This window comes from Aptenodytes patagonicus, chromosome 1 (genome assembly GCF_965638725.1).
Source record: "Aptenodytes patagonicus chromosome 1, bAptPat1.pri.cur, whole genome shotgun sequence".
In the NCBI taxonomy this organism is placed as follows: Eukaryota; Metazoa; Chordata; class Aves; order Sphenisciformes; family Spheniscidae; genus Aptenodytes; species Aptenodytes patagonicus.
The window spans coordinates 61,708,087-61,735,369 of NC_134949.1; the positions used below are offsets into that span (position 1 = coordinate 61,708,087).

A 27,283-nucleotide genomic window follows, 5' to 3' on the forward strand; every position below is an offset into this window, starting at 1 on the left:
GGCCCTGAAGGGTGACTTAAGATATTTCTACTTACATTCCTTCACTTTACATCATTCACACACAAAACAAAGGTAAGCATATATGTAAACAAATGCATGCAGCATAAATGCTCAAAACATCATTTTTATAGGAGCACTTTAAGGAATTTGCATTTGCAAGGATAGCTTAGCACTGGCACACTATGAGCTTGACGTCTTCCCATCCACTACTTCTCCCTGCGCACCACTTTGAAGCACAACCCAAGACCCAGATGGGTGAAAGCCCTCCCTGAGCGGCTGTGCATCAGCACAGCTGCCCCTGCAGCACTGCTCAGCAGCTGTATCCATAGGACAAAAATCGCTGCTCTGGCTGGCACCGGGGGCTCAGACGAGCTGGGTAAAAGGGATCTTGAGAACTGTGTTTAGGCACTTGCATCGGCTTGGGAACATCTGTAAGCAGTACGGAGGGTGTTACTCCATTCTACGAGCTGGAGTAATGGCTAAAGATTTCTGTGTTTAAAACAGCCCCAACTGTAAGAACAGCATAAGCACCTAAAGATCAGAAAGCAACAGTTGAAAGCACTTGGTGTCATTTCCCAGCTACCACCTTCAGCACTAAGAACGACCAGATTTAACACAGACAAATAAACTCAGCACTGGCACTGATTTATTTCAAAAAATGTATGTGCAATGTAAAAACAAGCAGGAGACAACAGCATTGCACCTCCCATTCAGAGTCATTACTGACATGATGCAGTGTTATTCCAAAAGCTGCCTATTGAAGAAAATAATAAAACTTAATTAGACATGTGGAAGTTTGCAAATTCCAAATTGTTATGAAATCTGCCTTCAAATTTCATAACAAATAGATTAAGCATGTGAAATTTGCTTGGAAGAATAACAGTATCCTAAAGCAAAGTCTCTAAATAGGGTACTACAAAGTTGAAGTTTGGGGACAGGGGATTTTTAGAGCTAGATGATTTTATTCTTCCTAGGAAACAAGATTAGTCAGATTTGTTAAAAGTTACCATGATGTATCAACAGAAAGTGTTTCAAACACCAGGATACTTGATATACAATTTATGGAATATGGAGTGGGTAAGGAAAACAAAATCATCTCTCTGAAACAAAAAGAGAAATAACGTATGGAATAAGTTGGTAGGAAAAGCAATTAAAATAAAAAGTATTAAAAAAAATCCAACTTACAAAAGAGACCTAAACTTGTTCCTTGAGAAGAAGGGGACTGGGAGGATAATAAAAATAGCAGGAAGGTAGGATTAAGATACATTTTGGAAGGGCAGGCATGTGAAGCCATATGGCCTTTTCCTGTTTCTAAACTATCGTATGTTCTTTGAACTCTGTGTCTCAGAAGCCAGTCTGATCAACACAGCAGGAAGTTTGCAGATTAGAGTATTATGCCAGACTGAATCATTGTGTAATTGAAAGAAAAAAAAAGAAGAAAAAAGAGCACACAAAATATTCCCAAGGAACAGACACCTGCATCCAAATCCATATTTTACAGTACTATTAAAGTCAACCTGAAAATGCTTATCTGAGTCCAAGCATATATAAGATTTGCTGCCAACAGAAACTTGAAATTTCTTACAATCGCTCAGAAAGAAAACCTTGATTTTACCTTCTTTGTCATGCAGTAGAAGTTGGAAAATTTTTATATGTACTACAAGGGCCATTCACATTACAGCCATGCAAATACTAGTAATCCTTAAAATGTGGAACCACAAAATACTTTTAAGGAAAAAAAAAAAGTGCACCGTTCTTTAGCCCCTTCCCTCCATCTCACAGAGCAGTTTGCAAATAAGAGAAAGTTCCTGAGCTCTGAGACATGAGAAGATTTTTCAGATGTGTCTCAGCAGGATTTCCCCACTCCCCTGAAACATCTAAATCTATACAGCAGATTCTTACCCAGTGATACCAGATGTTACGTAGTCCTTCCCTAGGTAGTTATAACCATGGCGAATAAGATCTTCACACACATCCTTAACTTTACTGCCTCCAAAAGCTGTTCCATAGTGAAATCTGCCATCGAGGACCCCAGCCTTTCCAGCCAGGAGTTCAATTAACTTTCCTACCTGTGCAAAGAAAAGCAGAGTTAACAGCCTGCTCACTAGTACAGGCACATTGCTGGATTGGTCACAGCATAAGTTAGCCAGGCAAAGTGTCCGGGATGGCAGCCTGGGTTACTGCCTGCAATGGGAGGAGTGGAAGAAGCCCAAGAACAGGGAGTACTCCTGTGTGAGGGGGGAAAACCAGACTCATCGCAGGGTCTGGGAACACCTTTGAGGTCCAGAGTCAGGCAGCTCCATTTTTTCCAGTTGCCTGGAAAATGAGCAGGATCCAGTGTGGCCTTCTGCTCTAGGAAACAGCCTCAGAGATTGACATGCTACAGTGCAGCAGGGGGAACAGAAGGGAAGAAGCTAACAAAGAAAAAAAGATCAGAGGCTGTACAAAGTAATCAGTGGAGGTCCCATATAAAGGCCAGGCTGTGAGGTATTTAGTGTGACCCTGCAGCACAGGTGCAAGACTTGCATCAGTTCCAGGGAGGCGTGTGTAATGTAAGAAGTTATATAGCTCTAGAACTATTATTGAAACTCCTCTCCAACCTTTGCCTCACAGCCTGCTCCAGCTGGCTTAGTGGGCATAGGCAATAGGGAACAAAGAGGGAGAGCAAGAAATTTTCAAACAGAAAGGGTGCAAGTGAGGTATTCAGTTGCTTTCCTATTAGCCTGAGACAGAACAAAATGAGAATGATGCACAAACAGCCCGCATCCCTGCTCCTTTTACAGGAGGATGTTTCAAAACGTCCTAAACAGAGGGCTGAATACTTATAGGAGAGCAAGCGCGTGGCATGATGACTGGAGAATACTCTCAATGAAAGCATGTTTCAAACTTTTTTTTGTTTGTTCCGGCTAATCTACTTCACCTTCCCTATCAGGGAACACTCTCTTTAATCGTAACATAACCACTAACCGTCATACGTGATGGGAAGCCATGAGGGTTCATTATGATATCTGGACAGATTCCTGTATCGCAAAATGGCATGTCTTCCTGAGGAACAATCAGTCCACACACCCCTGCAGAAGAGAAAACATTTCAATTCACAAACAGCAAACCACCAGCAGGGCTGACGCTCATCACCAGATTTTCTTTAGTGTTTTCCTCCTCCTCTCTTTCTCATGGATCACTTTTTACCCAGATTCATTACCATGACCAGTGCTCACAACCTGCAGGCTAGAAGAGAGCCCTTGTGACAGGACTGGCAAAATTAGCATACCCTTACATAATGCTCCCAGTGATTTGTGAGTTAGCAAATTAGGGAAGAAAGCTTTAGATACAGTTTTCAGAGGCAACCAGAAACTTCTGACCAGTCAGACTGGAACATCTCAAGGGAGACCTAGTTTTTAAAGCTGATGCTGTAATTTCCTGCAAAAAAATGACGAAATCGGGCCTCTTACAGTATCTCTTTGGACATACAAAATTATTATTGATTCAAAATTCGTTTATCATATGTATCTTCGCTAAATACTATGAATAAAACCAAATCAAGTCAGGACTTTGACAGGGACTGAGAGGAGATAAGTAGGGGGAAATAAAAAAAAGAACCCAAACCAAAGATTTTTTTCAGGTAGCATTCATTTGCTGAGCAAAGACTGCTTTCGACGAATTACAGAGTACAATCCACTCCCCAGACTGCTTATATTTTGTCAGTCCATGAACACAAACTGTACCTTTCAAAGTTTTGGAAGCTTTTTTCAGTCTCCATCAGTATTGGATGTAAAACAAACCAACCCCCCAAAATTCTAAAACTATTTAGGAAAGATTAAACAGAAACATGAAAACTCATTTAAAATAGTCTATCATACATCCCCAAATGTTCCTTCCAACCCTTACAACTGTTTCTAGTGTGAATTCTGCAGATCAAAATACCGCAGCTATAAATGACCAAGAGGTCTAACATTCAAATTCAGGTGCTAAAATGCAGCTGCTTAAGCCCATACTCCTTTGAACCAAAGCTACTGTTTCAGTTGGACAATTTCTTCCAGAAGCCCTTAGAGCTGAAAAAGTCTGCAAGCTATTTGAGATCAGCCTGCTGCAACTGCCAGAGCATGCTTTGGGAACAGTCCTGGAGCGGAGGGGGCTCCTGGAAGACTGAGGGTGCTGGTTACATCCCTAAAAAGGCATCCCCCGACCAGCCAGTTCACAGGGGGATATTGGCGTCTGCTCAGGAGGGAGCTCCTCTTCCACTGTCCAAGCAAGACAGGGATAGGTGTGTGGGACAGTAGTTAATAGAATGAGAATGGTAAGTATGGGGGAAGGGAGCAGGAAAAAAAAAAAAGGATTGGAGCGTCTGGGGCAAGGGTGTGTGTGTGTGTTGTTGTATTTAGTTTTTAAACCTATTGAAACTAATTTTCATTGTTCTATTATGATAAATCAATAACATCCTTCTACCCCTCCCCGCCAAGCAGCAATCATGTGCTGAAAATGAAAAAAAACCCAACCCACCATCTCTTGTGCGCACAGCTTTTTTATCCTAAAATTGTACACAAATACTTTATTATATATGTATTACGGCACATACATTTTGCCTTATTCGCATTTAATTCTAAGAAAGCATTAGGTTGCATCTGGACTTCACGGCACCTGTAAGCCAAAAATTAAATCTTAGCTAACTTAAAATTACTTTAGGCTCTGAAAACCTTTTATATGCCAAGCTGGTTCCCATAGCAGACAGCCACTGTGTTGTTTGTTTTGTGTGAAAGTGAATGATAAAAGATCCATGAAATCGACACAGAAAGGCAGAACAGCAGAAAGAACTGAGGGCTCTCCATCATAGCGGCTTCTACCCTCCGCTGACTTGTATAACAATGGGACCTACACACCCAACTGCAGATCTAACACAGCTGTGCATTTCATTAGATGAAGAGCACTAGTGACACAAGTAAATAATTAACTTATTCTGGTCCGCTGACTGTGGTTATGAGACCAGTCATAGCTGACAGATTTTAATACAAGTTAACACAAAGACAGCATAATGAGCTTAGAAGTTAAAAACAAAATATTTAGACAGAATCCAGCAATGCAAACCTCACTAGGCCATTTATAAAGTTTCTATTTTACAGAAGGGGGGGGGAGGGAGAGAAAAAAGAGAAAGCTATAAAACCTCACTTCTAAGCTTCTGTATTTTAAGAAGTCACTGAGTTTATAACAGATCTATAGCATGCCCATGTGTATTTAGAGAACAGGACAGATAGAAGCTTCCTTCTCCCCTATGTTTTACAAAAGTTCATTCTTTCTCATAAAAAAATGTTTAAAAAGCTGAAAGACATCTTTCCTATATACAACACTACTTCTAAAAGCAAGTAACTGCAATTCATTTAAAAACGTAAACTTGATTTCATTTTGCAGTCACTTGCCTTCAGAAGCTCTTCAGAGACTAACGCTTGCAGGTCTGCACTGTAAGCTCCTGAATTTGCTACTCTTTTTCAGCCCCCATCGCTGAGCCAGAGTTTGCAGCAGGGCAGTAAAAGGCAAACCTAGCAGTTCTGCATTGCCAAGCAGCTGTGAAAAAGTGATCAAGTGAATTAATCCATATAAGTTCAATTATCACTTGCAACTGGTTAATAAAACAGTAAAGGAGAAAAGAAGAGGCTGGATTTAAGACAGCCTCAAGTTCCAAATGTTGCCCTGTCCAAGTATGAACTGCATTTCACAACTGAGCTGCTCAACTACTCCCCATCCAATATTCATAAATAGGACATAAACTAGTAAGTAACTTTGCTCTGCGGCTCTTACTACAGGTTATTAAGATTGCCTAATTGTTACTGATTTAGACATCACATGAAAATTGTTCCCCAGCATTCACACAGGACATACAAAATAATTTGGTTTCATTCATTTCTCTTCCCCTCACAATTTTTACATGCTGCATCTGAAATTTAGCAATAAAATTTCAGACTAAATGCTACACTGCGATGGGCCTGAATCTGCTCTCACCTATCCACTCTGGAGTTCTCATCCAGAATCAAACATTAATCACCAGAAAAGGCTGCAATTATTTTTCCAGACAAAACAAAAAACAATTTTTTTTTTTTTAATGTGTGGACTAACAAGAAGGTTGTATGTTTGAGCAAGAAACATCCAGCAGCTTGCTACATCTCATTTCTTTTCAACTGAAAAACAAATTGAATTCTAGAAAAAAAAAAACCTTGTATATCAATTTCATAATGTCAGCTTAGATGAAAAACTAGTGAAAATGCTAACAAATTCTTTTAAGATATCCCTCTAAAAAAAAAAAAAAGTGGATTAATAAGCATGGCACTTTACTGCAAGGATAACAGTTTAAATTAGAATAAACTTAAATCAGACATCTACAGTGGTTTAACATGCAAGTATAAAACAGCCATAGGCAGTGTTTTTCAATGCTATTGTATGCCAGCCAATAAATGACAGCCCTCTGACTATGCATGATGGCCCCCATCCTCACACACGCTATCTGCATCGATCCTGACAGCATCTCAACACCCATGTACCTCCACAAGGCCTTGACAGTGCATAAAGATCCCCTCACCCCTGTACTTTTGTTCTTTAAGAGTTTCTTTTTCTAATCAGGAGAAATTCAGGTTTCCAGAATTGATATCTTTGATGTGGTTGCTTTTACAGTTTGCTGACAAACACGAACATACACAGACTTGTAAAACAGCAGTTCAGCAGAGAGGGGGAAGGGGGGCGGCAGGGAGGGGGCAGGGACAAAACACAACAGTATGGGAAAGTTTTTCACGGGCTACGATAAGATGCCTTCTATACACACACATGCCAAATGAAAAAAAAATCATCAAATAAGTCAAAACAACCTAATATAGAAAACTAATTACTACCAGCAGGAGGGACATTAGAGAGCAAAGGAGACTAAGTGAATAGAAGCAGCCGTAATACCAGTTTCTATCAGCAAGATAAAAAGAAGCACATTACTAAATGTGCTTGTTTACTTATTCTAATGATATGGTGGTAAAAGAGCTAAAACTAACTTGAAAGGTGTCTATTTTAGATTTACCAGATTTGCCAGAATTTGGAAATACTCCTGAGAAATAAGACTACGTCACATACTTAAGAGGACTTGCAGCTATAACACAGTGCCGTATATTGTGGACAAGTGACAAAGAGATTTGCAAAAATTAGTAAGGTTAAACAAAAATGTACATCTGCTTCAAAACTCTCTAATGACATACTGTGTTGGCTAACTAAGCATAAAACAAGTCCAGAAGAAAAAAAAGTGCTGCATCACATAAGCTTTGTTCAATATTGAATCATTCGCTGATCTATCATACCACTTGCTACATCCCATTTGACATAAGAGGTAAAGAACAGAATTAAAATTAACAGATAAATAATGCATAAGTAAACTTGATTAGTTTTCTTATTAAAAACATCACTCTAAATGAGAGGAGGTGCTAGAAGACAATACAGTTTGTACACTGCTTTCCCATGAGCTGCTGAATGGTCTGATGTGATAAATTTGCATAGTCTGAAGCACACAAAGAGCTGATTAATTGAAACCCTTACAATGCTTCTGGAAGCAGCTATTGTAAAACAATAACCATAGGAACTTTACAAAATACACATGGCTGAATGAGTCAAGAGCTTAATAAAATGTGTGTTCAGGATACACTATTTGGAAACAGAATTAGAGATTTTTATTCTGTGCCATAAAATGCTAAATCACCCTAATTTCAGAGGTTCAGTTGAGGATTTACTGAAAAGGTCAGAAGGTTACCTGTTTGCTGCTTGAGATAAAAAATGCTGTAATTTTCTTCTTAAGACAGCAAGCTAAGCAGCGGTTTTGTTAAAAATAAATAGAAAAAATAGTATGAGAAGTTTTAATGGCATTCTGACATCTCATTTTCTCATATTCAACTTCTAAAGATAAAAATAAGGTAAGAAATTACTACTTTTCCTGATGCCTAATAACTACTAATCATCCTACATTCCTGCAGTCGATAACAGCAAATTCTTTTTAATGCCACTTCAACCATTTAACTCCTATAAACCCACTGATGTTTTATTAGAGATAAAGTACTAAGTCTGACTTGTAACATGGGGGAATATGACACAAGTAACTATTTAAAACTAATCTTACTTTACATGTTCTGCTTATATGTACTGTACAAGTGCCCATTAAAAGGAGAAAGATAAATTGTTCTCAACTATGAAGTTAGGCAAGCAGAAGGCAGATGCTCAAACTAGTAAAAATTTTAAAAAGTAAGCGAGGTCAGACTTTGGTAGATAAGCGGTATTGTCATGAAGTTTATGTAGTTGACTGCTGTGAATGGATTTTGTTTTGACACTAAAGAACATGGTTCATTTAGGAAAACAAAGACCATCTTTCATGAATTTAAACTCGCTTCCTTGCCTTTAGAGTTGTTTAAGTGCAGATACTTCAGAAAGGTTTAATCCTTTATCTTAGATCTTCAGCTATTAAAAAGCTTCTGTTTGCCAGTTCAAACAATCTCTTGCTTAAATACAGTTTTTCCACTCCTCAGGAATACTGTTCAGTATTGCTGCTTAGTTCTGTGATCTACAGGACCTTTGTTGGAGGTGTTAATCCTTTTTCACATGAGAGACTGAGAAACGTTCTTTCAGAGAAGTGATATATTGCTTTTTTTCACATCAAAGGAGCCCAACTTTTTCCTCATTGTGACTTGTAGCAAAGCAAGAGGAAATCTGGAAATATAATAATTTAGTTTGTATGGAACTCAGATGAAGCTTCTTTAGCTTAACAATCCTTTAGCCTTCTGTGCTTTGAAAAATGACTTTCTTGCTTGAAGAATGCAAGATTAAAAAACAAAATAATTAACCAAAAAAGTTTCTTTATCCTTCTGGAAAAAATACGATGCAATATAGTTAAAACAAAGTCCTACAGCTCAAGATAAGTCCTCCCTGGTAGGCATATGGTTTTTTGTGAGACATTAGAAGCTTAAGGGCTTATAAACTAAAGTGACAGTCCCACTCCCAAAGATCTTACTGCAATGTCCAGTTTGAAGATGAATATTGAGATAGAGCAAAATATTTGCTGGTGCATTTCCCAGCACAACGTGATGGCCTCATTTGGGTTTTTCTCCTCCTCATACACTTCTTTGTTGACAGGTCTTGAAGGAAAGGCTTGCTTTTACAGGCAGTTTGGAAGAAGTGTACTTAAAACATGAACTTGAATGAAAAGGGTGTGGCGGACAGGCCAGAAGTGGTGACCCTTGCCAATACAGTGTTGACATATGAGAGGACACAAAGAAGGTAGCAAATACAGAGGCAGCAGCATAGATCTGTATTATTATAGAGGCCTACAAAATCTACCTATATATTTAACGAAAGGCTCTTCTGTAACAAAAGGCTAAAGCTGGTTTGTAAGATTTAATCTGTCATATCCCAGACACTTTCCAATTCTGTTACTCCACTTCTTTCTGCCCCAGTGACAAAGTATAGCTTTGGAATACAAATCAATTTGGAATACAGGAAAAAGCCCATGAAAAAAACTTGAGAAATGTGGTTTGTGCAATCTCTTATTTTGCACCTATTTAATTATTTTAAAACTACTACTACAATTCCATGGAATCAAATCTCATCTTCATGCATTCCTTCTAGAAAATAAAAATACTTCCCAGAAAAGATTGACAATACAAAAAGGAGAGAAACATGCTTTCTCTCCTCACTGAATCAAGGTACTTGTTAGTTTAAGCTCATCACAGGTTTAAATGGCCCTATGATGGGCTTGAAGCTAACATTCACAAATTAAACTTGAAGTGGTAATCGTCTGCATTCAGATAAAGATGAGAGAACAAATTCAGGGCTAATTAAAAATTCTCTCAATGGAAAATGTTAAACTGTTAGTATTACAATTTCTGTTTCACCATTGTCTATATTCCTTTGTTACGACTGATCCTTCCCCGATTTGATGTCAGAGAAGGATGATACTAGCTGTATTTTTAAACAGCTAGCAAAGGAGACTTTCCCTTTCCTTTTCATGCCTTTTCTCCAGTTCTATCATTGCCTTTAATCTAAGATTAATGTCAGTATCTGGTTCTTCACTGTATACTGAAGTTGCAAAACGGTAAACTCCACTGTTCTTGTCAGTATTTTTTTTCTTGGCATCTAATACATGTATCTTCTCCACTAAGCACATTTCTCCTTTCTCCCATTTAACATCTTTTCCCATAATGTACTACAAGCCAGTGAACTGAGAGGTCTACTACCAGGAAGGATAAGTAACCCAGTAGAATGTAATAATTTAGAATATAATCACTCCCCCGATCACAAGAGATTACTACAGATTGATGTACTGGACAGCTGACAACCACATGCCTGCGAACTCTGTAACACAACTGTTGCAACATTCCCACTCATATCTCCAAAACCAAGCTGAAAGGGACATTAGCTATTCTGAATAATTGATGGGTTTGGCTTATTACTATTGTAAGTCCAAAGCACGGATACATGGGGGATCAGTCATTCTAACCTGATGCAATACCAGGCATAATTACGGGTGCCCTCAAAGTTCCCTACAGCATTTAGGATGTTGTTTTTCATTGCCATGGGATTTCCACAGGTATTTTACTTTGGAAAAGAAATATTACTAACTTTCTATGGCTGTTGGGATATTAAAGAAAATACCACCAGATTCTAATACAGTACGTATTAGTTGTTTCTGCATTTGACCATGAATATCAGGGTTTGATGAGTAGCAAAAGTTCTCATGAGATGTCTGTCCTTCAAGAGCTCTAAAATGAGCTTGCTCTAGACTGTAAGGTGCCTTATGTGCATTCAGTGGTATGGAAGGCCCTCTGCTCCCTAAAGCCAGATTGCAGCCTGCCTGACACAATTCTGTTTCCTTCTGTCATTCTTCTACTTCCACCTTTTCTCCTCTGATGGTTCTAGATTTGTGGAGCACCCTTTTTCTTGATTTTTGGAGAGGTATGAAAATCAGTTCCATTTAAATCCTGTTCAACTAACTATTTCAATAGGCACGCATCAATAGCCTAAGCTAGGAGAAAAATCTTACCTGCTTAAATTTTTCATGCAAATGCCCAAAAGTATTTATCATGATTAGCTGAGCAGCTTCTTTAATATAATTTGTAGGCTATTTTTTTTTTCAATTCTAGTAAGAAAATTTGTCCTGCACAGTACTGGTCGTATTGTTATATAATAACTTGCAGCTAAAATTCTGCATGCCACTTATAAGGAGAAAGGACTAATTAGATGAAACTCAAAATATATGAAGAAATGGGCTCTAAAAATGCTCTAAAAGCGGTCATAGGCTTAAAGAGTACTGCACATTTTCATTGCGTATGAGATTAAAAAATTATTTGAAAGAGACTACACAAAATCTTCTTGAAGGAGAATCTTCCTGGAGAGAAGGAATGGGACAGTTGACCCATTCCAACTGCTCAACTCTTTCTGTTTGCCCCTGAAGTTAATGATCTTCCCTCTCACTTACCGAAACTATCCTATATGGCTGTAGTGCAAGAACTAGACTGGATTTTAAAAGGAAAGTCAAGAATGTACTGCTGCTTCTTTATTTTTTTGAAGCCTTCAATAGGTACTGGTTTCCAAATCACTTGGGGACTCAGTGAGAATCGCTTCCTATTTCTAGATCAAAAGCCATCTTGAAAATACAATCAGGAAAAATGTTTTAATGCTTATCAGAAGAGTTTCTATTTCTTAATGACAGCAGAAACAATGGAAGGATTTCTTTAGAATACAGAGTTTCAAGAGCAAGTTTTATGAGTCTGTGGAAAGATACTGTGGAAGTAAGGGTGATCTTGGAGAAAGCTGGATGTACTGAGAAAGTCTGCATTGACTGTACTCCATAGAAAACACACACAAAGAACTTGAGGCAACATCTGGTAACAGCTGACATTATGATCAACTACTGCCTTTTGTACCCATTTCACCTCTTTTGATTGATAGGTTTGCTCTAGGTAGATGTCCTGATCACCAAACCTGGAGACTACAGAAATGAGGATTACTGTGGCTAGCCCTGCATCTCATGACAGGGACGCAGTCTTTCACTTCAGTTACACCTGGCCACCTCATTGCCACTGATGCTTATGTACTTCCATAGCCCCAGAAAGTCATAAATGACCTCAAGTTTGACTTCAGGCTACACATGTGAGTAAAGAAGTCAACAGTGGCATGGAGTACTATAAAAGTAACTTCTTACTTGTGCCTGGGGTCCATCTGTAAGCAACCGCTCTTCATACCTCTTCCAATCACGCAGGCACTGAATATGCTGGAGGTGATTCTGTTTAAGCTTCATTTAAGAGAGCTCTAGAGCTGGATACTCTCTGTGTACTCGTGACGTTTGTTGCAGTTTCATCTCTTTTCACTGGCTCAGATCTACATAAGGATGTTGTGCAAGTACCAGCTCTCTGCTGACTGACTGCAGGGCATATTTGCCCACAGAGTTCTCTGGTTCTGCTCCAAGAATACAGGATGTGAATCGGCACAACAAGGTCAAACCCAACACGATGCTGGGTGTAGAGTGGGACCGTGTCACAAACTGCCAAAAGGGATGCTTTCAGGGAGCTCCTCCTAACAAAAAGCACTCTCTCTTCCATATGTCTTCCAACAAAGAGCACACTGCTCACGAAAGGCCAGTTTGTTTGCAAGAAAACGTCCCTTAGCTAGTACTGTAATTTGATGTATTACTGCAAAGTTCATTGACTACAACTAGTTTTAAGTATTAATGTTTCAAATGTAAACAGTGTCCTCCGTTATTTCCTCAGTTCCCTCCCTCTGCCCTCCACACAGACCTAGCAGATACTTGTGTTATCAGATGTAAGAGGCTCGCATGCTTTACACTTGATGCTCTGGTTCCAGTTCCTCAGAAATCAAAGCAAGGAAGTAAGGATTTTTTTGTTCCAGTAGTTATTAAGACAGTATCACATTTGCCCAGTAACAGGAAAGGAGTGTACGTGCTGCAATGGAAAGGATTTGGTAACATCAACCTCTTTGCCTCCCCACCACACCTAACGAGACCAAGCGATGTTCTCAAACCAAAGTAAGACCTAAAAATGTAACAAGATTACAACATTCAGGTAACAGGTTTAGCACAGCACATATAGTAAGACAGAAGGTCATGCTGAAAGTACTAAAAATCTAGATTTTCCAAGTGTATAGATAGATGAAAACCTGTCAAAACCTGTCCCACATTGGGACCAACGGGATCAAAACATGCTTTTAAGTCAGTTACAGTCAGACTGTTTTCAGTCACTTCTTTCTTAACACCCGTCCCACAACTCCCAGCCCTTTGAGATTCAGAGAGGATGTTCTGGAGTCACCTTTTTTTGCCATTAAGGTCAAAGGGAGTCCACTGCTTTTTTCAACAGATATGGAAACAGGCTCCTGATTTTCATCTTATAATATTAACACTAGAGCGCTACATGCCACCAAGCAGCTTCCTAGTAGGTACCCATTTTCAGCTCTCAGTTTGAAGATCCAGAGGTGCCCCAGATTGCATCCCAGGTGTATTTTAAAAACCATTTTCCCCTTCTTTCCGGTCTCTGCCTGCGCACTCCTAGTTGCATTCCCGATTTGCTTCCCTTTTACACCATGGCTCTGAGCTATCTATCTGCAGTCTTGTCGTTAGAGCAGTATGTCTGCACAGATGACTTGCAGACATCCCATTCCACCTCTGGTCTTTTCTGTCCATTCAGAATAGGCCCTTTCACTCTTTCCTCCAATCTCTCTCTTGATAACCCATTGACAAACCTATCACCTAAAACCAAATTCACACTAGGAAAAAAAAAAACCCAAACAAACCTCAAAACTCTCTTCTTGTTTGAAATGGGCAACTACTGTATTTTCCAGATTCATAAGTCAACACAGGGTTGTGTTTGCCAATTCCTCTCCTCAGTTCCAGAAACAGCATTGCTAAATTAGGTGAACTTAACCAAAAAGAAGGATACGGTCTTCTACTGCTGCATTCATAAAAGATCTGAACCAATCAATGGAAACATGCATGATGATATGTATGTATGTAGGCATACCCAACTTGCATTTATTTTTATTAAATGTGTAGCTTACCTTTCTGCCCATGACGACTGCTAAATTTATCTCCAATTTCTGGACGTCTAGTTTGCCTCAACAACATTTTGATCAAGAAAGCATCCTCTGCATTTGATGAAATCATTACTTTTTCAATATAAGAATCAGTCGCACCTTTGTAGCTAGTACAAGAAGACAAAACATGAGTTTTACATATGAACCAAACACAAATTACAAACAAGTATCTGTGTATTGGTAAGCTTCTGGCTAAACTGTAGTCTTCATGGAACTTATATATGGGAGGCCAATGGAGCAAAGATTTTATATAGATATATATCTCTCTATATCTATATCTATCTCAAAGTTCCAGAGTATGGTATGTTTCTGGAAAAGAAAAGGCTTAAGAGATACAATAGAAACAAAGGAAGAATTAAGCTGAACTTGTAAAGAACGAGGTACGAAGCCCCCATAACCCAAGGGGAGATGGTTAGCGACCTGCTACACCACTTAGATACACACAAGTCTATGGGGCCGGGTGGGATCCACCCGAGGGTACTGAGAGAGCTGGTGGAAGTGCTCACCAAGCCACTTTCAATCCTTTATCAAGCAGTCCTGGCTAACTGGGGAGGTCCCGGGCGACTGGAGGCTTGCCAATATGACGCTCATCTACAAGAAGGGCTGGAAGGAGGATCTGGGGAACTACAGGCCTGTCGGTCTGACCTCGGTGTCAGGGAAGATTATGGAGCAGATCATCTTGAGTGCCATCATGTGGCATGCACAGGACAACCAGGTGATCAGGCCTGGACAGCATGGGTTTATGAAAGGCAGGCCCTGCTTGACTAACCTGATCTTCTATGACAAGGTGACCTGCTTAGTGGATGAGGGAAAGGCTGTGGATGTGGTCTACCTAGACTTTAGTAAAGCCTTTGACACCGTTTCCCCCAGCATTCTCCTGGAGAAACTGGCTGCTCATGGCTTGGACGGGCGTACTCTTCGCTGGGTAAAAAACTGGCTGGATGGTTGGGCCCAAAGAGTTGTGGTGAATGGAGTTAAATCCAGTTGGTGGCTGGTCACAAGTGGTGTTCCCCAGGGCTCAGTATTGGGGCCAGTTCTGTTTAATGTGTTTATCAATGATCTGGATGAGGAGATCGAGTGCACCCTCAGTAAGTTTGCGGATGACACCAAGTTGGGCGGGAGTGTTGATCTGCTCGAGGGTAGGAAGGCCCTACAGAGCTATCTGGACAGGCTGGATCGATGGGCCGAGGCCAATTGCATGAGGTTCAACAAGGCCAAGTACCGGGTCCTCCACCTGGGTCACAACAACCCCATGCAACGCTACAGGCTTGGGGAAGAGTGGCTGGAAAGCTGCCCAGCAGAAAAGGACCTGGGGGTGTTGGTCGACAGCCGGCTGAACATGAGCTGGCAGTGAGCTCAGGTGGCCAAGAAGGCCAATAGCATTCTGGCTTGTATCAGAAATAGTGTGGCCAGCAGCAGTAGGGAAGTGATGGTCCCCCTGTACTCAGCAATGGTGAGGCTGCACCTCAAATACTGTGTTCAGTTTTGGGCCCCTCACTACAAGACAGACAGACGTTGAGGTGCTGGAGCGTGTCCAGAGAAGGGCAACGAGGCTCGTGAGGGGTCTGGAGAACAAGTCTTATGAGGAGTGGCTGAGGGAACTGGGGTTGTTTAGCCTGGAGAAAAGGAAGCTCAGGGGAGACCTCATTGCTCTCTACAACTACCTGAAAGGAGGTTGTAGCGAGGTGGGTATCGGTCTCTTCTCCCAAATAACAAGCGATAGGACAAGAGGAAATGGCCTCAAGTTGCACCAGGGGAGGTTTAGGTTGGATATTAGGAAAAATTTCTTCACCTAAAGGGTTGTCAAGCATTGGAACAGGCTGCCCAGGGAAGTGGTGGAGTCACCATCCCTGGAGGTATTTAAAAGACGTGTAGATGTGGTGCTTAGGGACATGGTTTAGTGGTGGATGTGGCAGTGTTAGGTTTACGGTTGGACTTGATGATCTGAAAGGTCTTTTCCCACCTAAACAATTCTATGATTCTATATTTTTTTGTCATGTGGGTTCTTCTTGACAGAAAAAAGCTTCCTAGTATATTGCAAATTTCTGGATCTTCAGTTAAACAAACAAAAGTCAAATAGAGAGTTATAGTTGAAGAAGAGAGTTTAAGGAATATACCATGAGAATTTAAGAACAAAATTAAGGCATAATATCCTGACTGAAACTATGCATCAGGTGCAGGTGTGGAAATGAACCAAGGGCAGAACATAGTATGAGGTACGGAAAGAGATGAACTCTAGAGTCCAAGATGCAGAGATTTTGGAAGGAGAGGAAAAAAAAAGAAAAAGAAAAGAAGGTAGGCATGACCGAGCAGGAAGGAAAAGGAAATTTTTCTGGTATCAGCTTTCTTCTATATATTGCAGAATGAGGGTAATACCTTATTTAGGAGATTGTTTTGTCTCACTGTTCAGGTAGCTGAGACGGTCAAACTATGACACCTAAACTCAGATCCATGTCTTTACCTGGCAGGATTACTTCTTTCCTCTTGATAATTACACTGTTGCCTCACTTCTTTATTGATATCATGTAGAAGTAAACCTAGAGCTTTCTATTGGTTATGAAACACACAGAAGTGCAGCAAAGCTATTTCTGCTTTTCTGATCTGGGCACCAATTGCTTGCCTTGCTCTCTGCTAATTTACCAAACTGTCAATGCTATTCCTGACAAAACAGTGGAAAACCCTTCATTATTTATTTATTTATTTTTACATTTAATGCAAAACTTTCATCTCACACCTCGGAAGCCCTCTCCTGTTCTTTAAGGACAGGATGGGAAAAACTCCTACTGACTGTCCTTTCCCATTCACTGGTGCCTTGGTAAAGGACATCTAATTGGAGTGGCCAGAACGAGCTGACTGTCAGCCTCTGATATAGGAAGGCCTCCATCTCCTGGCCTCCTGCCTGGCAAAGTGAAGGCTGAGCACCAGTCAGCATTGGCCGTTTTCTGTGGGAGCCAGTATGGAGGAGATGTGCCCCCTTCACTAAGTACACACGTGTTCTCATCCCACTCATCCTGCTTTTCTCCTGTTTCTCCATCACTTCAGCCATGAGTGACTCCTCTCCCCTCTACCACTGTCTTAGCTCTCTCCTCGGTTTCTCCTGGGAACCTACTCAGTGATTCCTCTCTATACATACATCTTCAGGAGGGTTCCTCCCTCTCTGCAATTCCAGCCTTTCAGGTGTCAGAATCTAACTTATTAGTGATTAAGTGGCTAGGCACTTCTGAAAATAGCCCAGGCTCTGAAAAATCCTGTGAAAAATCAAGACCTAGAGAACTAGGTCTAATTTGCAGAGGGAAGTTTATTCTTTTGACTTTTCTAGAATTTAATATTTTCTCAGATAGCTTTCCTCCATGTACCTTCCCCAAGTATAAAGTTATGATGCAACATACGTTACTGGCACATCTTTGTACTGTGGCTGCTGAGGCACACTACTTCCTTCCAGAGGTGTCTGGGTCACAGTTGGCATAGATTTGTTCACAAGGACTTGCTTATTTTCTACTTTTTCACCTTCAAAGAAAAAAAAAAAAGCACCATGAAAACATATCTGGCTACCTATGTTAGAAATACATTTTAAGCTTTAAAAAAAGGTAAGCTGGAAGACAAAGTGGGAGGAACATGTCTAGGAAGTAGGCCATGTTATTTTATTAAATATTGCTTGGTAAAGGAATCATTAAACTAGCTTTTTTTTGAAAACCAAACAGAATAGCTTGCATGCTGGGTGCACTATGAGAATAGCTATTCAACATACCCTGGGTCTAAAGAATACACAAAAGCATCTGAAGTCATCTGCCATAAGTAAGGAGAAAATTAACAAGCAACACTGTAACTGACAAATTTTAGAAATTCACACTTAAATTCAGGACATCACATCATTTCCACAATGAGTTGTGCAAGACTACTTTCAGCCTCTCCTTGCAGTTACTTTCTCCTATTGCTTCTGGTCTCATACATCTGCTATTTTCCCCTCCATTCCCTTATCCTGCCCTTCACATTGAAAACCAGATCAGTAGCATGCCCAATGATACTAATGCACATCAAGTACCTGCCTCCCACCTCCTCCACAAAATTACACTGAACTTCAGCCTATGTGTCTCTTCTGTCCAAATGAACTATTTCAAAGAGGTTTTTACCTACATGCTGAGAACAGCCTCAGTCTGGAGTCCGCCTCAGTCCTATCTATCCTAATACTTCAGAAGATTCTTGCTTTTTTTTTTAATTAACTTTGAAAGCTCCATTGTGATGTGCTAAAGAGCGAAAGTGACCCAATTGTGTTGCTATAATGGAATTAAGTTTAGTGCCTTTTACAGCATCTTATTAGATCTCAGCAGATCTATTAAGCCATTTCCTAATTGAAGGATGACAGTATGGGAGGATTCTTTCTCAAATTTATTTCCATTGGAAAGTTATACACCTATCCTCATAACTAAATGTAGTTGTATTTATTTTCTTATCTCTCTCCAAACATATTGCTAAAGTGTTAAAAACACCAGGTTTTACTTCCTCAAACAATTGCATTAACTGACAGCATGCTAGGAGGTTTTGACGTATGAAATCAAAATAATAAGGAATCTATCCTTAAAAAACGACAGAACACAAGAGACAAACAGCAAAAAACTACAGTATTAAAAGTTTGCCAGTTTGGAGATATAAGAAGAATAAAAGTTCTAATGCTTCAACAGATTCACACTGTTAAAGACTTACTCTTCTACTTAAACATAAAGCTCTATTTTCTCATCCACAAAAAAACCCCCAATGACTGGTACCATGCTGCTTTCAGAAACTAACATTTTTTAATTTTCCATTACAATATTGTCACCTTCAAGAAAAAAAATTAATTACACTAAGTATAAAACAAGGTGCACAAGAAATATTAACAGAACATTAATTTCTACCTCAGATTATGAACATGCCATGACTGCACATGTAGTTTGACATACCTGGAGAGCAGATACCATCAGCATCTAAAATTTCATGGCGCCAGATTGGTTTACGGGTAGCTGCATCCAACATTGGACCCATAACTTTATCAAATGTCTGGTTTGTGTAACGCTTCAGTGTACACTTGGCATTCTTATATACAAGACACCTTCCAAAACCTAAAACATAACAGAAACTCATCTGCCTAGGAGTTCAAAGATTCTTTATAACACATTATCAGAATAAAACAAGAATGCTGAACCACCTGCTGAGCTACAGAATATAAAATATTTTTTTATTAGTTAGATTATTCATTGTCTTGAATATGCCTAACATTGTACATGGATACCTAGTAGCTCACAATTTAAAAAAAATCAGATCACGCATGCTACTTTTTTTAGACATTGCACTACGGTCCAATTCTGAAGTTGTGCTAATCCCCTTCTACACCTCTGCACACACACGCACGCATCATTTCTCTTACCTTTGGTGGTCCACAGGGAGACATAACATAGGAGAAGAGACTGTAACAGGACAAGAACAGCACCTCTTCATTTCGGGAGTACTAAGAAACCTGAACTTTTACTCATGTTTGTAGCTGACACAAGCTAGCCTACCAGGAAAGTACCGACTGAGTGTTTCATATAATCACCCCATTACTCACTTTTTCCCCAGCTGAAAGAATTCTGAATTACATATATTGTTATAAAATAGGTTTGTTTTGAGTTTTAGATGAGAAAAGTAGCATCTCTGGAATTTCTCTCCAAGTACAGCAACTAGCCACAATACTAAACACTTTCATCACATTTAGAATTACAGACAGACAAAAGCAAGGCTTTCTAATAATCCTACGTTATTTTAGTTCATTTGAAAGATGGTTGCGGCCACGTACAGTAGATCTATATCTTCAGATTATGTCAAGTAACTCCTGACAAGCACTACAGCTCTCCCTGTAAATGTTACCAGTCTACCAGAAAAGAAAACATTCAGTTTTAAATCATGCCTGTTGTTGTTTTAGAAAAGGAGGCATAAATTAAATGCGGCAGACATTAATGCCAAAGATGCATGTCTAGGAATACTATTATTGCTGCCTAGCAACTAGGAGGAAGGGAGTGTGTGGGGGAATAAAGTCATGGAAGAATCTGATTCTGGCCACCCGAAACTAAAACCAATTTGATCACACTGCACCATGTCTTCTCTCAAGGGAATTTATTTAGAAAAGAGCGAGGAGAGAGACTAAGTTTTCAGGCACCTCTCCTACAACCCCCAGCAGCATTAACATAAAGCACTGAAGAATTGTGGAGGGAGTGAGACAGGCCAGACCAGCACAAACATAGGTTTCACTTAGTTACCTTCTATTTGGTGCTTATGTACTTTTACTTAAAATACACTGCGCTGCATAGACTTTTTTTTTTTAAGGAAGCAGGTCATTAGTTTATCTCTGAATAAACACTAAATTATTTTGCTTTAGACAATACTATTATTTTCTCTCAGAAAGTAGGCAATACTCCCTCAGAGCATCAAGTTCATAATGACACAAACTGCCACGCGTTCCATTCCTTTCCCAAATACATTCAGAAGTCTAATTTAATCTGTAGGTTTTGTTACTGGTGAAAGTAATGAGACCCCTCTGTTGGTAATGAACAAAGGTTCAGGTAACCATCTAAAAAGCAAGCCCAACCGAACAGATTATCTAATACCTTATATTTTTTGTAAACTAAATCTTTTCAAAAAGGGACCATTTATACTTTTTTATTTTAGGTCAAAAGTTAGCCATTTTTTCTTATAATATCCATACTCAGAAGTTTATTCACATGTTGGCAACTTCACTGCACTATTGCAAGCATGGAATTACAATAACTATTCATACAGAAAACAGACAAAAGCATTCAAAGCAGTTTTGGAATTTGATTTCTTAATTGGAGATGTACTGTTCATAGCTGTAATAAGAGTTATTATAGTATAACACCACGAGACAAGTTTACTAAAACATGTATTAGAACACACACTAGAGAAGTGGGAAAGAATTGATGGTTCTTACCTCTGTCCAAAGAGGCCTTGTTTAAGACAAGAGCATCTTCGATATCGTAACCACTGTAGCTCATCACAGCGACTGTGGCATTCTGTCCAGCAGGCAGTTTCTCAAAATCTATCAGTTCAATTGTTTTTGTTTTTACCATTGGCTTTTGTGGATAGGCTAGAAGATACATAAGAGTATCTATCCTGTTTCTTTGATTGTATCCAATAGTACCTGTATGTAAAAGAAAAACAAAAGTGTGTGAACATTACTGAGTTTCCTAGAAATGTTCTGGCTAAAAAATTACCAAAATGCAAATTAACTAAAACCACAAACTAAGGAATTTCATCTAACGATAGAAATTCTTCAAGAAAAGAAGAGAAAAAAAATCCTAAAAGAGACCAAACCAAAACAACTTTAGATTATTATATTTAAATAAAGATGTAAGTGGCTTCTTAATTTAAGCTTCCAGAAAGAATTATTTATTTTTTCTTAAACAGGGAAAACCTAAGCATCAAGACGAAAAGAACAAAAACAAAAGAAATCAAAGTCAGGTCCTATATGACTGAATGCAAATAAGATTTCTTTTTTAATCATGACACTGAATAAAACTGCAAGTATGAAGTCTGCTTTTATTGTTCTAATAGCCATAGGGTTTTTTTTTGGAGAGCTGAACTTGTGTTCCATAGACCTGATCCAAAATTTCATGAGAATCAATAGAAAGACTCCCATTGAGTTCAAGAGGAACTGTGGATCAAGCTCTGCGTCTTCCACATCATATTTCCTTCCTTTTCTGGGCAATAATTAGTTCAACAGCAGCCTGTGTTAGAATGTCACAAAGCATGAACAAAGCATACAGTTAGCAGCAGCCAAGACTGATTTACTTTCTGAAATTAGAGGCGTCATTGCTAGAAAGACTACAGTAGAAGTTCACTCACAATATATTTGTCTTTTTACATGAAATTAATTTTAAATTTACGGTTCAGAATTCAATCCTTTGTATAGACCTCCCAGCTTGAGACTGAAATTTTTGGCCCTGTCCCATCAGACTGCCAAAGTGTCTTCTGAAATCTGAGGAAAAAATAATTAACACCCAGCAGGGAAACATAAACCGTTGTGTAGCAGAACAAAAGTTAAGGCAATCATATGTTATTAGAGTTTGCTATACTAGGACTATGCTATGTCTAAGCAATTAAGAAATTATAGTCTGAAAAGTTAAAGTTTTAAAGTTTTAAGTGCTAAATATTCTGCAGTACTTGTACTTAGGAGGTGAGTCTTTCAAAACCTTTCCATTTTCTCCTGCAATTTCAGAGGCTGGCTGCTTTCAAGGAAAGGTCAAAGCAGCCAGTGTATAATGAAGACTTCACATAGTCAGAATATAGTACAGCTGAACACAAATCTGCTCTTAGGGGAGGCCAGCTTCTCGTTTTATATGCATCTACTTGCAATTTCCAAACACCTGCATTTAAATAAAATATCTAGAAAACCAAATGTCTAAAACCAGGCAGCATCACGGGCGTTTCCAAAGACCTATCCTGTCCTTGGCACTAAGCTCTCTCTCCTAAACCACCACAGGTCTACCCTTCCCAAGGATGAGAACAGGGAGATAGCTCAACAGATACTGCCTGAAAATAAACTGTTATAACTGGCTCTTGCACGCCTGGACTTTCCTGGGTTCTAGAAAGTGGATTTGCAGCCATGGGCACAGCATTTTCAAACAGCGAGGAAGATTTGGTAAAGCTGACAGGCTGTACTTGTCTTTTACTTTTGAGCAGTCGCTTTTCTGTCTTTTTCTTGGAGAAGGAAATTAATCATCCCTGGGCAGTATTTTCTGTCTCCAGTAAGAAGCAAGCTGGTAGGGCCTGGATTAATCAACACTGAAGACCTTCCCCCAGTCACCCCCCTGCAAGGCCCACCATCTGAAGGCCCTATTACTTCTGATATTCTCTCAGCCTAAGTATTAGACATTGTTTTCATTGTACTTTGAAAAAAAAAAAAATGGTTTTCCCACTATACAGCTAGGAAAATCTACTTCCAAATTAAAAACTTAGAGGTTTAGACCATTTTTTCCTCTCTGCACCTAGAATGAATAATCTGTGTGCTTTCAGGATAGGTTGTCTGCTGTAGAGCTTATCTGAAAAGTTTCATGGATAGGTACATTTTCCTGTTGTTGAGAGAAATCTTCTCCTGAGTAAGCCACGCCAACTTTCACTTTTGAAATGCTTGCAATTTTTTTTCTCCTCCGAGATGCTTATATGCTGTACCTGCTATAGTTCACTGGTTAGGGATGCTAAGATGGACTGAAGTCTGGAGCACCTGACCACAGCTAAACTTGTGCTTTATACCCCGTTAACAACCTGTGGAAGTCCCCTATATATCAAGGATTACAGATGACACTTTTACATATTTCAGGTAATGCAAATTACTTCTCTCTCAGATGCTTCACATATTTTAAAGTTGGCATTTTTATCAGAGGTTCAGATAAGCTTAACGGAACTGTTACTGTTTGTATCAGACCAGGAGCCATGAGCGACTGACATTACTGAGATTTTGAGCCTCAATAATAAACTGTGTTCAGGCAATTCTTCAGGAGTTGAATGCTGTATCATATCAAATGGAAAACTTATACATATGTATCAGTGATGCATATCCTAGCAGGAAAGAAACTGGTTAGAGAATTCGAGAGCACAAGTGAAATAAATTAGCCAAAAAGCATGCCATACATCAGCAATATTTGTCTTAATTGCTACGATCTAATGGTTATACAAATAATGCCTTCTCTAGACTAGTCTAAACCAGAGACTTAAACCACAATCTGCTTATTTAAGAAGCAGCTCTCTTCTTCTGAGGACTGGTGTGTTGGGATGAGACCTCTGTGTGGGCGCTGAAATGAAGGAAGTCACTAGCTTTATTTCTGCTTTCTCTCTGAAAGAACAGAGCCCTTGTTTGCTTCAGCCAAACAGCCAAGCAAAAGTAAAGTATAATTAAAGTTCACCATAACAAACCCTGCTCACAATGACCCACATTTATAATTATCCCAACAGCAAGAACCAATTTTTTTCATTGGTAATTAGCCCTGTTTAAAGCAAAACACACAAGGTTGACCTGGATACAACAAAGATCATTTTCTTGCTTTTCTCAGCGCTTGGTATATTGTGAATGCACATGTGCGTTCTTTCCTTTTTTCCATTTCCTGACAAGTTTTTTTTTTTTCTTTTAAAGTATCATTTGATCATTTGTCAGTGTGAAGTAATCACTATAAAAATGCTATCTATTGATATTTAGCATAAATGGGATATTGTTATTCTGATGCAGAAAGTTTTGAGAACTCACCAGAACAAACAGCCAGCTAAAATAAGCGTTTATCCAATTCTCTGGTGTATTACTTACAGCAACATTAAACTGTACAATCAAAATTAACAAGGATACAGAAATCAATCTACTTAAGATATGAGCCAAAAGGGCTATTATTGCACATGCCAAGAAAAGAATTGCTGTACTTCTGTTTTTCCCCGGATTTCCCATGGATTTTCTACTATTCTATCCTTCTATATGAGCACAAACCAACAGAGAAAGGAGTACAGTTTTTAAACGCTGCACTGAACCTTGTGGAGGGGGCTCCAACTCAGCTCAGAGAGATTTTCACAGTACATGTATTAAGTGATCTGGATGTCCAGCATTTGAAATACTCTTTTCACCATAGAAAGATTGAGAAGTCAGTTAAAAAGATTATAGGTAAACTGGGGGAAGTAGTCCGGCTCATTTCTGTCTCAGCACTTCTGTACCTGCTACCAGGGAGGGAAGAGCTGGCAAAGAGACCGTGTCACAGAGCACAAACGCTGCTCCTCAAAGAGCAGCGGAGAACTGAGCCCTGGCCACAAAGCACCCAGGTCCAGCTGTGATGACCAGCAACAGCCAGTTTTGCTTTGACATTTGTTTCAATTCTCTGCCAATAGGCTAGCAGTACAAAATTTGGGAGCACTTTAGCTCTCAGCCCACCAACAAGACTTTCACAACTGCCAAAAACCAACAACCCCCAGCACTCAGTTCCTTGAAGCACATTTGTCTTCTCAACTCAATTTTAACACATTCAGCTGGTTATAGCACAAGGCAAAGCAGTATATAAAGGGCTTTGCTATTTCACAGAAGCAAAGCAGAATGTACATGATACAGTAAGAGGGTTTTTTTGTCATATCAAAGAAGTTGCTTCAACATAAACCTCTGCAACAAAGCTCTCATCCACCTACCACCCTCCCCTCAAATACTTTCTGCTCTTTCACAGGTTAAAGTAGTAATTAACACCCAAACCCTTCTTTCCTTACTCAAGACTTGCGTTATGACATTTGGGTTGAAACTGCAGTGCACAGTTGGGCTGTGAGAGCGTACAGCTTGCTTTGTGTACCCACACTGCCACTTTCACAGATGCGCATGTGCATGTGCAATATGGTGGATTACTGGCAGGAAAATGTGTATGTTTTCATTTCTTACATTAGGCTTTTACACAACACTTCACGGTCACAGAGGTACAGTGTGTAAAACTGACTGATTTTCTATGTCTTAATGGAATTGAAAAGCTCCATTTAAAATTATTTCTCTAATTGTAGGAGCCTTTGATTCTCTTAAACGTTATTTTAGCAACACATGGAATGCAAACAGTACAGACTCTTGTATTTTAATCTTAAATACTTCCCGGATTTTAAGCTACAGCTGTTAACTTTGCACTGAAATGTCAACGTTCAACTGAGGTTCTTCCAGCTGCTGTTGTATTTGCCACCTAATCATAACTTCTCCTCAGTCTTACAGTTCAACCTGCAACATATGGTAAATTATCTATGCCAAAACAGAGGGATTTCATTTCAATTTCATTTCACTGAAATCCAGTTTGCTCACTAAGCACAGCCCTAGTCTTCCAATAAGATGACTCATTCTGCCCATGAATGGGAGGTATTTTTCAGGACATTTAATATTAACCTGCAGAAACATTAATATTTTAATACCTAACACTTGTCAGGGATACTGGATTACAGACCCCACTGCAAGCTCTGATGTCCACCCTCCATTTACTTGTGCTTTCACACCTTTCCCTAGCTTGATGTTGCTTAAAAAAAAGAGCAAAGACTGTCCAAAGCTGCTGGCACAGCCCTGTGATGTGGTCAGAGGGGGTCAGTGTGGAGTAGCAGAAGGCTCTCCTTTCCCAGTCTGAGTGTCGGGGCTCCCTCCATGCCCCCAGGTTTTGACAGCTGAGGGAGTGACACAGTGGTCTTGGACATGAGACTTTCCACATGGCTATGTTGGACCCGGAGCTGCTCTGCAATTTCAGGATGGGGGAAGAAAGCAAGAAGGGTGGATGGTTACCTTAAAGGTGGGGGTTTGAAGCACTACATCACATCTCTTCATAAATACAAACAGAAAAAAAGTATGTGTAATGTTTCAGGAATGTCTTCTAGGTCTCATTTGATCAATAAGTGTAGGGAAAAATCTTTTTTGTCCCTACATATTGCCACTTACGGTGGCTTGTTTTTAAGCGGTTATTACAAAAAGCTTCAGGTGTTTGCAGATACTTCAGGCAGAGCAAAATATAGCTCAGGTCATGTGCCAACTTTTAAAATGTACTTTTATCTATCTGCTTATTCTTTGAGTCAGGTGTTTTGTCATAACAAACCGAAACAAAGGCTTTTTTTATTGCTCAAGATATTCAATGGCTTTTGTGTTCCTAGCGTCAGCAGAACGTCAGAGGATTGTATCCAAGGAGCTAAATGTGCAAGACCTAGGGTCAAAGCAGCTGAATACACCAACCTCAGAAAACACAGACAATGAATTGCAAATGACACTCAAAACAAAACGGGAAAAAAACCTTCACACAGAAAACTACAAAAGAACTCCACAGATACTGAATTGGCTTTCTGTACACACTGATCCTGCTTAACTGTGTGTGGTAACTAACCAAACCTTCTGAGACTAATAGTCATAAAATAGAGACTCGGGGTGGGGGAAAGATAATGGGATGGGGGAAAACTGTAAGGAAAAAGATTGCATCGCTCCTCTTTTTTTTCCTTTTTTTTTTTTTTTAAATTTAAAGGGAGGACATGCATCTGTTGCTATTTTGTGCTATTTTGATGCGCTGAACATGACAGTTCAGCACAAGGCAGTTACTTTGCTATTAATTCTGCTGGAGAAGTCTCACAAAAGGTGCAGTGTTTCCGTTTCGAACACACAGCACAAAACAAATGGTTTAGTAAACCT

The 27,283-nt window shown here is 39.5% G+C and overlaps 1 protein-coding gene across 2 annotated transcripts in view; it reads right to left on the reverse strand.

Moving 5' to 3' along the window:
- The window catches only part of POLR3B (RNA polymerase III subunit B), an 84,742-nt gene that overhangs the window by 11,827 nt on the left and 45,632 nt on the right, over window positions 1–27,283 (reverse strand). For both annotated transcript variants that reach the window (XR_012995449.1, XM_076339158.1), the window contains exons 20-25: window positions 21,065–21,274; window positions 19,044–19,202; window positions 17,496–17,613; window positions 14,071–14,213; window positions 2,968–3,071; window positions 1,903–2,069 (exon numbers count right to left, since the gene is read on the reverse strand). Coding sequence is in view for 1 of the 2 variants with exons in the window: in XM_076339158.1 (XP_076195273.1) it covers window positions 1,903–2,069; window positions 2,968–3,071; window positions 14,071–14,213; window positions 17,496–17,613; window positions 19,044–19,202; window positions 21,065–21,274 (901 nt within the window). In the remaining variant the exon portion in view is untranslated. The remainder of the gene's footprint in view (window positions 1–1,902; window positions 2,070–2,967; window positions 3,072–14,070; window positions 14,214–17,495; window positions 17,614–19,043; window positions 19,203–21,064; window positions 21,275–27,283) is intronic.